At 51.6% G+C, this 14,662-nt stretch overlaps 2 protein-coding genes across 2 annotated transcripts in view; both read left to right on the forward strand.

Moving 5' to 3' along the window:
• PGD (phosphogluconate dehydrogenase) overlaps positions 1-9,459 on the forward strand; it is a 14,468-nt gene extending 5,009 nt beyond the window's left edge. The window contains exons 5-12 of the mRNA XM_014545480.1: positions 610-679; positions 3,663-3,797; positions 4,638-4,827; positions 7,161-7,291; positions 7,487-7,620; positions 8,383-8,482; positions 8,604-8,726; positions 8,962-9,459. Of these exons, the coding sequence (XP_014400966.1) occupies positions 610-679; positions 3,663-3,797; positions 4,638-4,827; positions 7,161-7,291; positions 7,487-7,620; positions 8,383-8,482; positions 8,604-8,726; positions 8,962-9,081 (1,003 nt within the window). The 3' untranslated portion in view covers positions 9,082-9,459. The remainder of the gene's footprint in view (positions 1-609; positions 680-3,662; positions 3,798-4,637; positions 4,828-7,160; positions 7,292-7,486; positions 7,621-8,382; positions 8,483-8,603; positions 8,727-8,961) is intronic.
• A 4,565-nt stretch (positions 9,460-14,024) lies between these two features.
• Positions 14,025-14,662, forward strand: part of APITD1 (apoptosis-inducing, TAF9-like domain 1) — a 19,208-nt gene continuing 18,570 nt past the window's right edge. The window contains exon 1 of the mRNA XM_014545452.1: positions 14,025-14,034. Coding sequence (XP_014400938.1) covers positions 14,025-14,034 — 10 coding nt within the window. The remainder of the gene's footprint in view (positions 14,035-14,662) is intronic.

The raw sequence follows: 14,662 nt of genomic DNA on the forward strand, positions 1-14,662 counted from the left end.
GTGAGGCCTAAGGTCCAGGGTGTAGCCGCCTTACCCCCTCGCCTGAGCGTTAACGTCCCAGCCCTGTCAGAGTTTGTATCTTTACTAAACCCTTTGTTGGCCACTGGTGAGGAGAACGGGAAGGAGGGAAGGAAATGCGTCAGGAGAGGTGATATCCTGGGGGCGGTGGGAGGCGTGAGGAGCCGCCGCTTTCCCTGGGATGAAGGGTCCCTGTGCCCCTGACTAGTACAGGGTCTCCAGGAGTCCTGGGGGCGGTGGGAGGTGTGAGGAGCCGCCGCTTTCCCTGGGACGAAGGGTGACTGTGGCTCTTGAAAACAGCCGGGTCCCTGTGCCCCTGACTAGTACAGGGTCTCCAGGAAGCCCGTGTGGCTGCTGGGGGGCCACGGCGCTCCTGCCAGTGCGATGGAGGTTTCCTCCGAGCTCTGCCCATGCTGCCGCCCCGTCAGTCTGCAACCTCCCACTGGTTTACCTTGAGCCTGGGCACTTGGTTACGGTTTCGTGGGCTTCCACCGCCCATTAGAGAGAGGGTTGGGGTGGGGCATCCTCGAGTATTTAATCTGGGTCTCAGCCCCTCTCCCAGCAGCTGACCTGTGTGGTTTCTTTCCACAGGCCTCACATCAAGACCATCTTCCAGAGCATCGCTGCGAAAGTAGGAACTGGAGAGCCCTGCTGTGACTGGGCAAGTGCTGGGCTCCTTCCACGCCCGTCGGCAGCGTGGGCGCCGACAGGACCAAGTGCACGGGCCGCCTGGGTCCCAGCAGTTGGCTCTGTGGCGTAAAGCTCTCAGTCCTGAAGTCGCTAGCACAGCTGATGCCCGAAAGGCATGTCTGTTGCACGTGTCCTTGTATCTGACGGGCTGTTCATAACCTTGAGGTTGATATTACAAGCAGCCCTCCCCGAGTCACTAAGAGACGGGTTCCTTAAAAAGGAACAGGAAGAATGGGGTGAAGTAAGATGTTTAGCCGTGTTTCGTCATGGCTGAGGAAGGGGTATCAACATCAAAAGTGGGGAGTGCTTGCCCTGGTGGGTGTTCTGTGCCTGAGCAGTGGCCGGCCTTTTGCCCTGAGTGTGGAGGCGGCTGGGCGCACTCACACTCCCCTCCTCCCTGTACTTTGTGTTGCTGCTGAAGTGAATTCTGTCCACACGGATGAGGAAACACTAGGCTAGAGACCCCGGTGGTAGCCCTGGCTCTCCGTGAACTCCCTGGGCGGTGCTGGGCAAGTCACTGTCCCTCCCAGGGCTCCCGCTTCCTCACCTGGGAGACGGGTTGGCCTGGATGGTCTCAAGGTCTCTCTAGCTCCTCATCCCTTTCGTTTTATATCAGCACTTGTGTGAGCTATTTTATTACATTTTTTATTTAGAAAATCTTTTTATTGATTTTTAGAGAGAAGAAGGGAGAGGGATATTTGTGTGAGCAATTTTATTATATTAGATTTTTTATTTAGAAAATGTTTTTATTGATTTTTAGAGAGAAGAAGGGAGAGGGATAGAGAGAGAGAGAGCAACATCGATGAGAGAGAAACATCATCAATCAGCTGCCTCCTGCACACACCCCCCCCCACCCCACTGGGGATTGAGCCCTCAACCCGGGTATGTGCCTTGACCGGGAATTGAACCGGTGACCACTTGGTTCCTAGGCCGACACTCAACCACTGAGCCTGCTGGCCCGGCATAGATTTATTGTATGTGCAGTAAAAGGTAGAAGCGGAACAAGGTCTGAGGCCTATGAGGAAGGAGGGAAGTCTTACTCCTGGGCTGGCCGTGCTGGTGACTTTAGCTACAGCGAGAAACGGTCCTGATAGTGTAGTCAGTGCTCATTGAGTTTAACCATATTCCACTTAGGGGTAGGAGAGTCCAGGGCTGCGATTAGGAGTGTGGATCTGCCCGTGCTGGTGACTTTAGCTACAGCACGAAACCAGTCCTGATAGTGTAGCCAGTGCTCATTGAATTTAACCATATTCCACTTGGGGGTAGGAGAGTCCAGGGCTGCGATTAGGAGTGTGGACTAATTTTCTCATTAGTATGAAGGATTGAGAAGGGAGCTTTCATTCCTTGACAATAGAGCGAGTACTTACAATACAGGTACAGTGACAGTAATGCATTGTAGACACACAGAAAATCAGGAACAAAAAACAGTACTTGCCCTTACGGATCTTGATTCCATCGGGTGCCATTCCATGGCTTTACGGCTCAGTCTCAGGGTGTTAGGAAGCGGGTGTGCACACAGAGAGCAGGGACTCCCCTTCATTTTTGAAGTTACAGGAAGGATGGGGTGAAGCAAGGTGTTATTAGCCATGTCACTTCATGGCCACAGAAAGTGTCAAAATCAGAGGGGGTAGGTCAGCAGTGGGAGCAGACAGAGGAAGTCATCCCAGCAGAGACTGCTGGTCATCCAGGCGTCTGGTCCACGGGCAGGCCGCCTGGCGTGGCAATGGGTGCATGTGACGAGTCCAGCGCCATTCAGTGTTTGGCCCTGTCCCTCCCTTCGTCTGGTTCCTTGCCCACTAAGCAGGTCCCAGGTAACGGGGCTTCCCAAGTAGCTTGTCTGTAGGGACAGTGTGATGATGGGACTGACGCTTGTGACCACTGTGATCCATGGCTGAAGTTCTCATCATAAATTCATATACTGTGTTGTGATGTATACATCTTCCCAGCTTTGTTATAAAATCAGTATCTTGTCAACTATGAGACCTCAGCAAGAGCACATTTCTGTGCTTGCAGGGTTGAGGGCCAGACCTGGGATCTAAGGTCGTTTTCACCTCTCAGCCATTAGAAACAACTACAGCGCATGCATGTATTTCTTAAAAGTATGTGATTCCACTGGCCAAGTTGTAGCCTCCAGTTGTTAGAAGAGTGGTCACCTCAGAGAAAGGAAGACTTTTACTGGGAGTGGGGAGTTGCTTTTAATAACAATGAAAAAGAACAGACATACAGGCTTAAGAGCTATAGGTGCTTTCAGTGAATTTGGGGATTTTGAAAACTCTTTAGATCAGTGGTTCTCAACCTTCTGGCCATTTAAATACAGTTCCTCATGTTGTGACCCAACCATAAAATTATTTTCGTTGCTACTTCATAACTAATGTTGCTACTGTTATGAATTGTAATGTAAATATCTGATATGCAGGTTGGTCTTAGGCGACCCCTGTGAAAGGGTCGTTCGACCCCCAAAGGGGTCGAGACCCACAGGTTGAGAACCGCTGCTTTAGAGGAATGAATTTGGAGTTAGTTTAAATTAGCATTGGACTGGATTGAACCTTGCATTGAGTCGTTACATATTGATCCTTATTTTAAAACTAGAGGCCCGGTGCACAAGATGCGTGCACTGGGGGGGTGGTCCCTCAGCCCGGCCTGCGCCCTCGCAGTCCAGGAGCCCTCAGGGGACCAGCTGACACTTAGCAGTGCTCCCCCTGCAGGAGCGCACTGACCACCAGGGGGCAGCTCCTGCATTGAGCATCTGCCCCCTGGTGGTCAGTTCGTGTCATAGCGACCAGTCGTTCCACTGTTTGGTCGCTTTGCACATTGGCCTTTTATTATATAGGATACTATAAATATTGCTCACAGTTGTTGCTTTCTGTGAGGGGAGGGAATCTTGCTGAAGAGCTTGATGGGCTTTTCTGGTGTGTCCTCTGCCCTCTGACCGCCCTGGTGCTTGGCCCCAACAGGTGGGAGAGGAGGGAGCCGGGCACTTTGTGAAGATGGTGCACAATGGGATCGAGTATGGGGACATGCAGCTGATCTGCGAGGCCTACCACCTGATGAAGGACGTCCTGGGCATGGAGCACAACGAGATGGCACAGGTGAGTGCGCCCGCTCCCGCAGCGGCAGGACAGCCTTCCTTGTTCCTCCTCTGCCGGGCATCCTGGCAGCCGGGACGGACTCCGCCTAATTTAAGGGAAGCCCTCGGTTATGGGCTGTGAAATAAGATGGCTACTCCCTGAGCCAGAAGCTCCCGCCACAGCCACCCAGCCTGAGTGTCGGCTCTGCCGTCTCATGCACGTCTCACTGAGCCTCCCGCTGTCGCAGGTGGGAGATACATCCTTTTCTAATCGTTAAATTTGTGTCACCCCCACTTACCATGTTTCACCGACTTGCCCTTACTATTCTTTCCAAAGCAGTGTAACTCAGTTTTCATAGAAACAGTGCTTTTCTTCCCGTGCTCACATTTAGCTGGTTTACGTAATAGTTAGCGTATTCCTTCAGCATGTGCATCGAGTGCTCACTGCATGCTGGGCGCTGTTCTGGGTGGTGGTGATGTAACAGTGAGAGAACCCACACGAGTCCTGGCCCCGTGGAGCTGGCGGACGGGCAGCTGTGGTTAAACACGGATAGTAAGCTAGTTCCTGACGCTGTTGTGAAGGAGAGGCAGGCCCCGAGCCGGCAGCCAAGGAGGGCTTCTGAGGAGGCGACAGGTACAGACGCCTGAGCGAGGGGAGGGAGCCCTTGTTCTGAGGGAGGCAGGGTGACCAGAAAGGCGGCATCACAGGTCAGCGTCCGCCTCAGCTGGTGGGAGCGCAGTGTTCAGCTGCACCCGCCACGCAGGAGCCTGTGAGCCTGGGGTGAGCAGGTTGTGGGCCTCAGTCAACACTGACCGAGGGGAAGACAGGAGGCTAATCTCTTCTCTCACGTCTTGCACGTAGGCGTTCGAGGAGTGGAATAAGACAGAGCTAGACTCGTTCCTGATTGAAATCACAGCCAATATTCTCAAGTTCCAAGACAGCGACGGCGCTCACCTGCTGCCCAAGATCAGGGACAGTGCGGGGCAGAAGGGCACGGGGAAGTGGACTGCCATCTCAGCCCTGGAGTACGGCGTGCCCGTCACCCTCATCGGTACGTGCGCCTTTGCTTGGACCCCTCGTCTCGCCGTGGTGGGAACGTGATGGCCCTGGGGACGAGGTGTCAGCATGCCTGGCATGTTAGTGAAAGGCTAATCTGGATCGGGCAATCAGGGGAGGCTTCTGAGGAGGTGGCAGGTACAGACACCTGGCAGACAGGCTGCCTTTCCCTCCCTGCTCGCCTCCTTCCTCTTGATTCCTGACTTTTCCCACTCGGTTTACCATGAACTGTGTGGTGGTAAGACCCACGGTTAAGGAGGGACGCAGGTTGCTTAGTCCCGCTGTGTATAGAAGGAAGAGGAGCCCTAACCAGTTTGGCTCGGTGGATAGAGCGTCGGCCCATGGACTGAAGGTCCCGGGGTTCGATTCTGGTCAAGGGCATGTACCTTGGTTGCAAGCTTGATCCCCAGTAGGGGGTGTGCAGGAGGCAGCTGAATGATGTTTCTCTCTCATTGATGTTTCTAACTCTCTGTCCCTCTCCCTTCCTCTCTGTAAAAACAATAAAATGTATTAAAGAAAGAAGAAGAAGAAGAAGAGGAAGTTGGTTGTTTTTTAGCTTATCTGAGTGACACCAGAGGCGGGACCAGGGAGGCAGTAACTGGGAGCAGTTGATTGATTGCTGACTCAAATGTCAGAGAGTTACAGTCTCAGAAGGAATCCTCACTTCACTGTAGAGACTGCACCCTTCCTACCAGTCGAAGGCAGGCCAGGGCCCGTCCCTGAGTGGGTGCCGCTGTCTGCGGAGCTAATGGGGGTGCCAGTCCTCCAGCCAGCCCTGGGCTCCCTGAAGGGTTTCACCACACTCACCTCCTTGCGCCAGTTCCTCAAAGCTTCCGCCCACAAGTGCCAGGTCATCGTGGGCACTGCAGGGGCAGAGCGAGGACAGACACCTTCCTCTCACTGTGTATAAGTTGCCAGTTGAGCAAGTTGTTTTTTATAAGGGATGATGTTGGAAGCTTCTAAATGTCTTAATACTAAAATACTGTGTTGAAATGTTTCTCATGCCAATGAAGTAACATTGTGAAACTTTGATGGTTACCATGGATACACTGAACACTGAACTATAGGCACGCCTCGTTTTATTGCTTCAGATGTTGTGTTTTTTTAATCCTCATCTGAGGATCTGTTCATTGATCTTAGAGAGAAAGGAAGGGAGAGAGAAACATCCATTGGTTGCTTCTCTGTATGCACCCTAACCAGGGATCGAATCCACAGCCCAGGTATGTGCCCTGAGCGAGAATCGAACCCACAACCTTTTGGTGCACAGGACAACACTGCAAACAACTGCAACACCGGCCAGGGCAGGTGTTGCATTTTTTACAAATGGACGGTAAGACCCTCCACCAGCAAAAAGATGACGCCTCGCTTGATTGCAGTGCTCACCGTATCGCGGTGGTCTGGCCTCTCTGAGGTCTGCCTGTGCAGGAATTAGAAAACGGAGTTTTTTGAAGGGTGAGTCTGTAAGTGTTACTTCTCAAAGTCGTAGTTTCAAATTGATGCTAGTTAGTACTTCAACATAAACTGAGTCTTTGGTGACATTTAAAAATTAAAGTCCTTGCCCCGACCGGTGTGGCTCAGTGGTAGAGCATCGACTATGAACCAGGAGATCACAGTTCGATTCCTGGTCAGGGTACATGCCTGAGTTGCGGGCTTGATCCCCAGTGTTGGGTGTGCATGAGGCAGCCGATCAATGATTCTCTCTCATCACTGATATTTCTCTCTCTCCCTCTCCCTTCCTCTCTTTGAAATCAATAAGAACATATATATTTTTTAAAATAAAAGTCCTTGCAATTGAAATTGAAATTTTACTCATGAACCAATCCTCAGTAATTTTGAATAATAATGGTTTAACTCTTTTTTTTTGTGGGGTGTGCATGAGTCAGCCGATCAATGATTCTCTCTCATCACTGATATTTCTCTCTCTCCCTCTCCCTTCCTCTCTTTGAAATCAATAAGAACATATATATTTTTTAAAATAAAAGTCCTTGCAATTGAAATTGAAATTTTACTCATGAACCAATCCTCAGTAATTTTGAATAATAATGGTTTAACTCTTTTTTTTTTCTTTCCTGAAAACTCCCCTTTGAATGTCATGTTGATCTTCGTGGTTGAATACCTGTATTTATGTTGGAAGATTCACTTGGAGGTTTTAATGAAATTAACTGTTTAGAGCTTTTTATAAAAGTTCTTTCTGGCCCGGGTGAAATTGTGGCCTAAAGTTGAGACGTTCAGCTCTTTGTACGGTTGAAACTCCTGCTCCACTCTGTGTCCTCGTGTCCCCTGGGTTGGGTGTGGACTTGGTAATATGTTGTCCCCTCCCCCACGCAGGAGAAGCAGTCTTTGCCCGATGCTTATCCTCGCTGAAGGACGAGCGGATTCAGGCCAGCAAACAGCTGAAGGGTCCTCAGAAGACCCAGTTCAACGGGGATAAGAAGTCGTTCCTGGAGGACATTCGAAAGGTGGGCCTGTCCCTGGCAGTGGCCATTGTTTGTCCCTTTGGGGGCGGGGGGAAGAAGGGGAGACCTTACTGAGGCCACGGGGTGGAGGTGGACTCAGTCCAGCTGGTCCCGGGACCTGCGCTGCTCTGGGTAAGGCCAGCAGGCACCGGCGGCCGCTTTGCTAATTGCACCTCTAATCTTCGTGTCGTCCTTCAGGCCCTCTATGCGTCCAAGATCATCTCTTACGCTCAAGGCTTTATGCTGCTGAGACAGGCGGCCACTGAATTTGGCTGGACCCTCAACTATGGCAGCATTGCCCTGATGTGGAGGGGGGGCTGCATCATCAGAAGGTCCGTGGGGGCGGGACATGGGCTGCCGGGCGGAGAAGGGAGGCCTGGCTATGAACGGGGTCCGTGAAGCCGGTGCACTCTGTCCCCTCGGGGGCACTGGCTACAAGACCGGTTTAGATGGTCACGGCACTTTTTCCTGGACAGCAGTTCTAACTGGATTGTCTTTTCTTATATGTGTTTTTATTGATTTCAGAGAGGAAGGAAGAGGGAGAGAGAGTTAGAAACATCAATGATGAGAGAATCATGGATGGACTGCCTCCTGTACACCCCCTACTGGGGATCAAGCCCACAACTTGGGCATGTGCCCTAATCGGAAATCAAACCACGACCTCCTGGTTCATAGGTTGACGCTCAACCACTGAGTCACACTGGCTGGGCTATACTACGTTTTTAAAATGGTTCTGTGAGCACCGTCCTGCCCTCTGGCCTTGCCTCCTAGGGCTTTGCTCTGTATTCTCATGGAGCTCACAGCTGGCTTTCTGGCTGAGAAATGCCACTTTGCACCCCTCTAGGGTGTGTGTCCGCCTCCAACTTCTCTCCCCTGCTCTCTGCCGGGCACTCGATGACCGTTCCTCCTCCTGCCTGCAGGCCTGGCACTAGGATTTCAGGTCATCGTAAATTAAGTGATTTTCTTCACTCAGAGAATATCAGGATAATGGGATTATCTGTTTGTTCTCTGAAATTTGCGGAATCAAACACTTACTAGTAAGGGGAAAAAGAAGGAAAAAAAAGATCATTGACTTCATCTCTCGATTATTTCAGCGTATTCCTGGGAAAGATAAAAGACGCGTTTGACCAAAACCCAGAACTCCAGAACCTGCTGCTGGACGACTTCTTTAAGTCAGCCGTCGAAAGCTGCCAGGTGGGCACCCAGGGCGGTGGCGTGGGCATCCGTTCGATGGGCTTTGCTCTGCGGCATCGATGAAAGTCGTCATTTTGGCTGGAGCCCTTACCTGTCCGTGGGCGTTGTGTCTCTCGCGCAGGACTCCTGGCGGCGGGCGATCAGCACTGGGGTCCAGGTGGGCATCCCCATGCCCTGCTTCACCACTGCTCTCTCCTTCTATGACGGATACAGACACGACATGCTGCCAGCCAACCTGATCCAGGTGAGCGCTGGGAGGAGGTGGTAGCCCTCACCGGGCGGGTGCCTGCGGGTTGGGCGCCTGCATGTGATCCTGACCAACCTCTTCTCGTTTTCCAGGCTCAGCGGGACTACTTTGGGGCTCACACCTACGAGCTCTTAGCCAGCCCATGCTGGGAGGAGGTGGTAGCCCTCACCGGGTGGGTGCCTACGGGTCGGGCGCCTGCGTGTGATCCTGACCAACCTCTTCTCGTTTTCAGGCTCAGCGGGACTACTTTGGGGCTCACACCTACGAGCTCTTAGCCAGCCCAGGAAAGTTCATCCACACGAACTGGACAGGCCACGGCGGCAGCGTGTCATCGTCTTCATACAACGCCTAGTCCGTCCTGCACCCACCGCACTCCATAGTCAGGGACATTCCATTTGCCACACAGCACTGCTTCCACGGTCTGTGCCCTGCGCTCCGCTCAGATCTTTCAAAATAAAGTACCGTACGAGGCTCCTGAAAAGCCCGCCCAGCTTCCTGTGGATAGTTCTGTGGGAACAGCCGTGCCCCTGCCCTTGCCTCCTGGACTGACGGGACAGGAGGAGCAGCCCCTTGACGCCGTCACTGTCCACGGGTCCCGTGGATTCGGGAGGCCCTGAGTCGGCCCCGACAGGTCACAGAGAAGGGAAGGGCCTGTGGGATCTGCTGGGACCTTTGTGTCATGCAGCTGAGTGCCCCTTTCCTCCCCTAATAAAGCTCGTCTTCCTCCAGACTTAGTGCCTGACATACCCGCCCCCATCGCGGAAAGGTCTGCGGCCGCTGCCTGACATTCGAATCCAGTTTGTTTCCTTCTAACTTTGTTTCCTCTTTGTTTTAAGAAAAGATTCCAGAATAATACAAGAACCATCCAAGTTAGGATAACGATTAACTTGGGAGAAGGACGAGGAGGCGGTAGGGAGTGAGGGTACAGAGGACTTGAATGGATTGTTTTTTCCTAAGTTGGGCAGTGGGGATATGGATGTTCATTGTAACATTTCTTATGCCTTCTTAATGTCGGATATCTCACGATAAACATTTTGGAGGATTACACTGAAATGATGGGCTCAGCTTGGTCTGGTTCATGCTCTTCCCCAGGCCTCTTTCTGTTCGGTTCTTCGTGGCCCATGGGTCTGGTGTGGGGTTTTTAGCATCCTAAGCCGGCCCCTAGAATCAGGCCTGTCCCTTCATCTCGTCAGAAGATAGCATACTGGCGGACCCTGTGGATGGCCTGGTTCCCACGTGGTGGTTTTTCTCAGCAGCTAAACTCCGGGAGGCTTCCCTGGGTGCGTTAGAGCCCAAGGGAGGCCTGAGACTAGAGCAGCAGCGTCTGCTTTAACAGCTGGTGTCTGATCTGACCTCCGATCTCTCAGAAGGATGCGGGGGCAGGGAGCTGACCTGGGAGACAGTCCTTCTCATTAAATGATCAGCTGTTGTAAATACATTTTTTATAATTGATTTTAGAGAGGAAGGGAGAGAGAGAAACATCAATGCTAAGAGAGAATCATTGATTGGCTTCCTCCCACATGCCTAACATGGGATTGAGCCCGAAACCTGGGTATATGCCCTGACCAGGCATTGCAGTGTGAGCTCAGCCAGGCAGGTAGGTCTTACACATTCTTAGAGGCAGATGTGGAGCCGTCTTTTTAGGAGGGATAGAGACCTTCAGGATGTACACAGTCACACACTGCATAACAGCGACATCTAGGTGGATGACAGATGGCATGTACGTCAGTGGTACACCACACAGCCCAGGTGTGTGGGGGCTGTACCATCAGGGTTTGTGTGAGTGCCTCTACGATGTTCGCACAGTGAAATCTGACAACACATTTCTCAGAATGTATCCCCATAACTAAGTGGCACATGAGTGTGTACTCTGTTCAGTATATAACATGTTTACAATCTAGTCATCTTATTTGCTGTTCCAGTTACTACTGAACAGCGTATAACCAAACTCAGTGGTATAATATAGCCACCACTGTACTATTCTCCTAATTCTCTGGGTTAGGAATTTTTTGTTAGTTTGTTAATCCTCACCCGAGGATATTTTTCCATTGATTTTTTTAGAGAGAGCGGGAGAGGGAAAGACAGAGAAACATCGATGTGAGATAAACCTGGGCCCAGGCTGGGGAGGAGCCTGCAACCGAGGTACATGCCCTTGACTGGAATTGAACCCAGGACCCTTCAGTCTGCAGGTAGACAGTCCATCCATTGAGCCAAACTGGCTAGGGCTGGGTTAGGAATTTGGAATAGTGAGGGGCGGGGGTGGGGTGAGGGCTCCTCTCTGTCCCACAATGTCTGGGCCTTAGCTAGGAGGACTGGAAAGCCTGGGGGCGACTCCGTGGCTCGGGTCACTTGGAGGTGTCTGTCTTCATTCTGGTGGTACCTGCTGGCTGTTGGCTGGGACCTCAGCTGGGACTATCAGCCTCGCCATGCACGTGGCCTTGGGCCACCTCAGCGCAAGGTGGCCTCAGGCTCAGCAAACTTCTTACTCGGTGGTTCAGGGCTCCCAAGGGGAGTGTTCCCGCGGACAAAGTGGACACGCATTGCCCTTTAAGACCTAGCCAGGGGTGTCACAGCATTGTTTCCGCCGCATGACATCAGGAGAGAGACATACGCCCCAGATGCCAGGGGAGGAGGGTTAGACTTCCTCTCCATGGCGGAGTGGCAAGGTTCTAGGTAGAGGAGCAAGTGGGTCAGGAGACACTGTTTTGGGTTGGTTTGTTTTTTAAATCTGCCACATCTGCTTCCCTTGAAAAGGGCAATTTGCTACATGGGGATGTTGGGAACCTGGGCCCTACTGAGGGTCTCATACGGTATAAACAGCACGTATAAGACTATAGTGGCATCCTGGCCGCTGTGGCGCAGGTGGCTGAGTGTCATCCTGTGCACCGAAAGGTTGCTGGTTTGATTCCCAGTCAGGACACACGCCCAGGTTGTGGGCTTCATCCCGTCAGGGGTGTGCAGGAGGCAGTTGATCTATGTCTTGTCATCACATCGATTTTTCTCTCCCTCTAAAAAGATCAATTAAAAACATTTTTAAAAAGGAATGTAGTCGCTATCAGAGTGTATGCCAGGCACTGTTCTATTCACTCATTTAGTACAACACCCTCTGACGGAGGTACTATCATTATTATCCCCAATTTACAGACGAAGCACCTGGGTGTTCAGTAACTTGTCCCAGGTCACACAGCTCCGGAAGAATTGGAATTTGAACCCGGAAATCTGGTGCCAGAGTCCATGTGCTCAATGCGTGCACTTCATTTACTCATCGGCATCTTTATTGTACACCTAGTATGTGTCAAGCACTGTGCCGGGTGCCATTGTCTAAGGGTGAGAAACGTCAAAAGTTCTGACTTCATGAGCTTACAATACACACATAACAGCTCATGGAGATGGATCTGGGAATCGGCATCCTTGTAGCTCGATGTCAGGGAAAGTGAGTAACAACTGCTGTTGCGCTAAGTGCTATGGTCCCCTCTTTAATGCAGCCAAAGGGATTCAGGAAACCGCAAATGTCTGTCTTACTATCTTATTTATGGTGAGAGCAGAGACTGCAGCTAGACTGCTCATGATCACATTTGGGCTCTGCCACTTCCTAGCAGTTTTACCTCCGGCCAAGTCCTTCCACCTGTGGCCCGGCTCCCTCATATATAAAAGGGGGTGGGGTACCTTCCTCTGAAGGCAGTTGAGAGCTAAAGTGAGCGCCTACCAAGCCAGGTAGTTCACCGGCGCCTCGGTTCCTGGCGTGGCTCGGTGCTGACATCTGGTGGCCAGTACACAGAACTCACTCCGTCCCGGAGGACGACATTCTTCCAACCACGTATACTCCTTCCCTGTAATGCAATAGCTCAGCCCTGGGCCTTTTCCGTCGGAGTCTAAAGTGCCTGTGCATTCCACAAGAGCCGCTAGAATGATGTTCTTTTGCCCTGGGAAGCAACTGCTTGAAAATGAGGTCACACGCAAGGCACAAAGCACAGAAAGGGCTGGGAAGCAGCTGTTACTATTTATCGAGCACTTATGTGAGCCATTTAAACCTCACAACTACGCAGAGGTTGGCACTGTGACCCCCACTTTCAGAAGGAGGGACCGGGGCTTGGAGAGGCTCTGCGACTTGCTCAGGGTCACAAAGCTGGTGAAAGAGGCTGGGCTCTGAACCCAGGTCTGGCCCTAGGCGGGAGCTCCTCACCGCCTCCTCACCCCACCCCACCTTCCTCCCTCTTTCCTCCCCCAGCTGCAGGGGTTAGGGAGCAGGGCGGGCTACAGGAGGGCAGAGAGGGCCTGCTAAGGCAGGGGCACGGATGAGGGAAGTCCCACCAGAGGTTTATCCCCCGTGGCACTGAGGACCGGAGACTGGGATTCCCCCGGGGAGTGGTGGGGGGAGAGGCCACGGGTGCCTGTCTCTCAGAGGAAGTGGAAATTAATCAGAAGGCCCATTCCTCCAGAAAGAGGTTCTCTCCTTCTCAGCCCTTTGCACACTTTGGGGGGTGGTTACGAGGATGAAGAGGATGAGGAGTGGCTTATGTGTTTACCTTTAATTATAAAAGAAATATGAGCTTGTTTAAAAATGCAGATTACAGAAATGTATAAAGTGAAAAATTTGAGAGCCCTTATCTGCCTTCTCCTGGACCCATTGCTCAGAAGTTAACTGTGTTTGTCATCTATTCTTCCTGCTGTTTTTCTATTCCTTTCAAATATCACCCCCACCCCAGAGATCTGTATGCTTTTTTCCTTTAAACAAAAATAAGATTATTTGGTAACACCGGTCTGCAAGCTGTTTTCGCTCAATGTCATAGAGGACATCATTCTAAAGCTGGCAATTTAAATGCATTAGAGCCTTGTGTTTCCAAGAACCCTTTACAGATTATTTGAAGAATAACATCCTTAGGTTACGTGAATAATCAACCCTAATATCTCCGTATATTGAGCTCTGCCTCCTCAGCCCCACCGCTTAGGATTCAGCTGAGATGGGAGAAACTGCCGGGTGAGACATCTAATGGAAGCCCAGTGTGATTTCTGCTTTGTTCTTGTTTTTTTAAATCATCACCAGGGGATTTTTTTTTTTCATTGATTTCAGAGAGAGTGGGAGGGAGGGAAGGAAGAGGAAAGAGAGAGAGAGAGAGAAAGAAACATGGATTGGTTGTCTTCTGTACACACTCCCCAGGGGCCCTGCATTGGATCTGCAACCCAGGTATGTGCCCTGACTGGGAACTGAGCCCAAGACCTGTTTGGTGACAGGACGATGCTCTAACCACTGACCCACAGTAGTTTAAAATTGGCAATGATGGGAGTTTTTACGCCATGGAAAACGGCAAGTGCTACGAATCGGGGTTTGATTTGTTGACTGTTAATGTGTACCTTGTCTGGAGCCTTTACATTGTGAATGGCACAAAACATTGAGAAAATAAATGTTTGGTTACTATCCCATTCAGCGAGTACTGAATGGGATAGTAACCCAACATGTATCCGTGGTCTGATTTTGACACTATTGTTGGTGGCTGAATTACAAAAACAACTTGGATTTTGCAAGGCTCAGGGAAGTTAGAGCTGCATGGAAGTTAGCGTAAAGAATGCTGCGGAGCAGCCCTGGCCAGTGTTCCCAGTGGGTTGGGCATCATCCCATGAACGCTTGCTGGTTCGATTCTGGGTCAGGGCACATGCCCGGGTAGTGGGCTCCATCCCCGGCAGGGGGCGTGCAGGAGGCAGCCGATGGCTGTCTCACTCTCCCTTTCTCTCTCTCTTAAAAAAAGAATGTTGGGGAAACACACACATTCTTCCTTTCCCGGCGCTGGTGTTAACCACGGCGCCAGGCACTGAGCCGGTGTGGGGTCCGCAGGGAGCGTGGCCTGGCGGCCCAGGCCCCTCGCCCAGTAAAGCAGAGGCGGGGCTGGAGATGGACTGCGAAGGGCCCTTCCCAGAGCAGCCACCAGGGGGCGCGC

This window comes from Myotis brandtii, unplaced genomic scaffold (assembly GCF_000412655.1).
Source record: "Myotis brandtii unplaced genomic scaffold, ASM41265v1 scaffold410, whole genome shotgun sequence".
Lineage (NCBI taxonomy): Eukaryota > Metazoa > Chordata > Mammalia > Chiroptera > Vespertilionidae > Myotis > Myotis brandtii.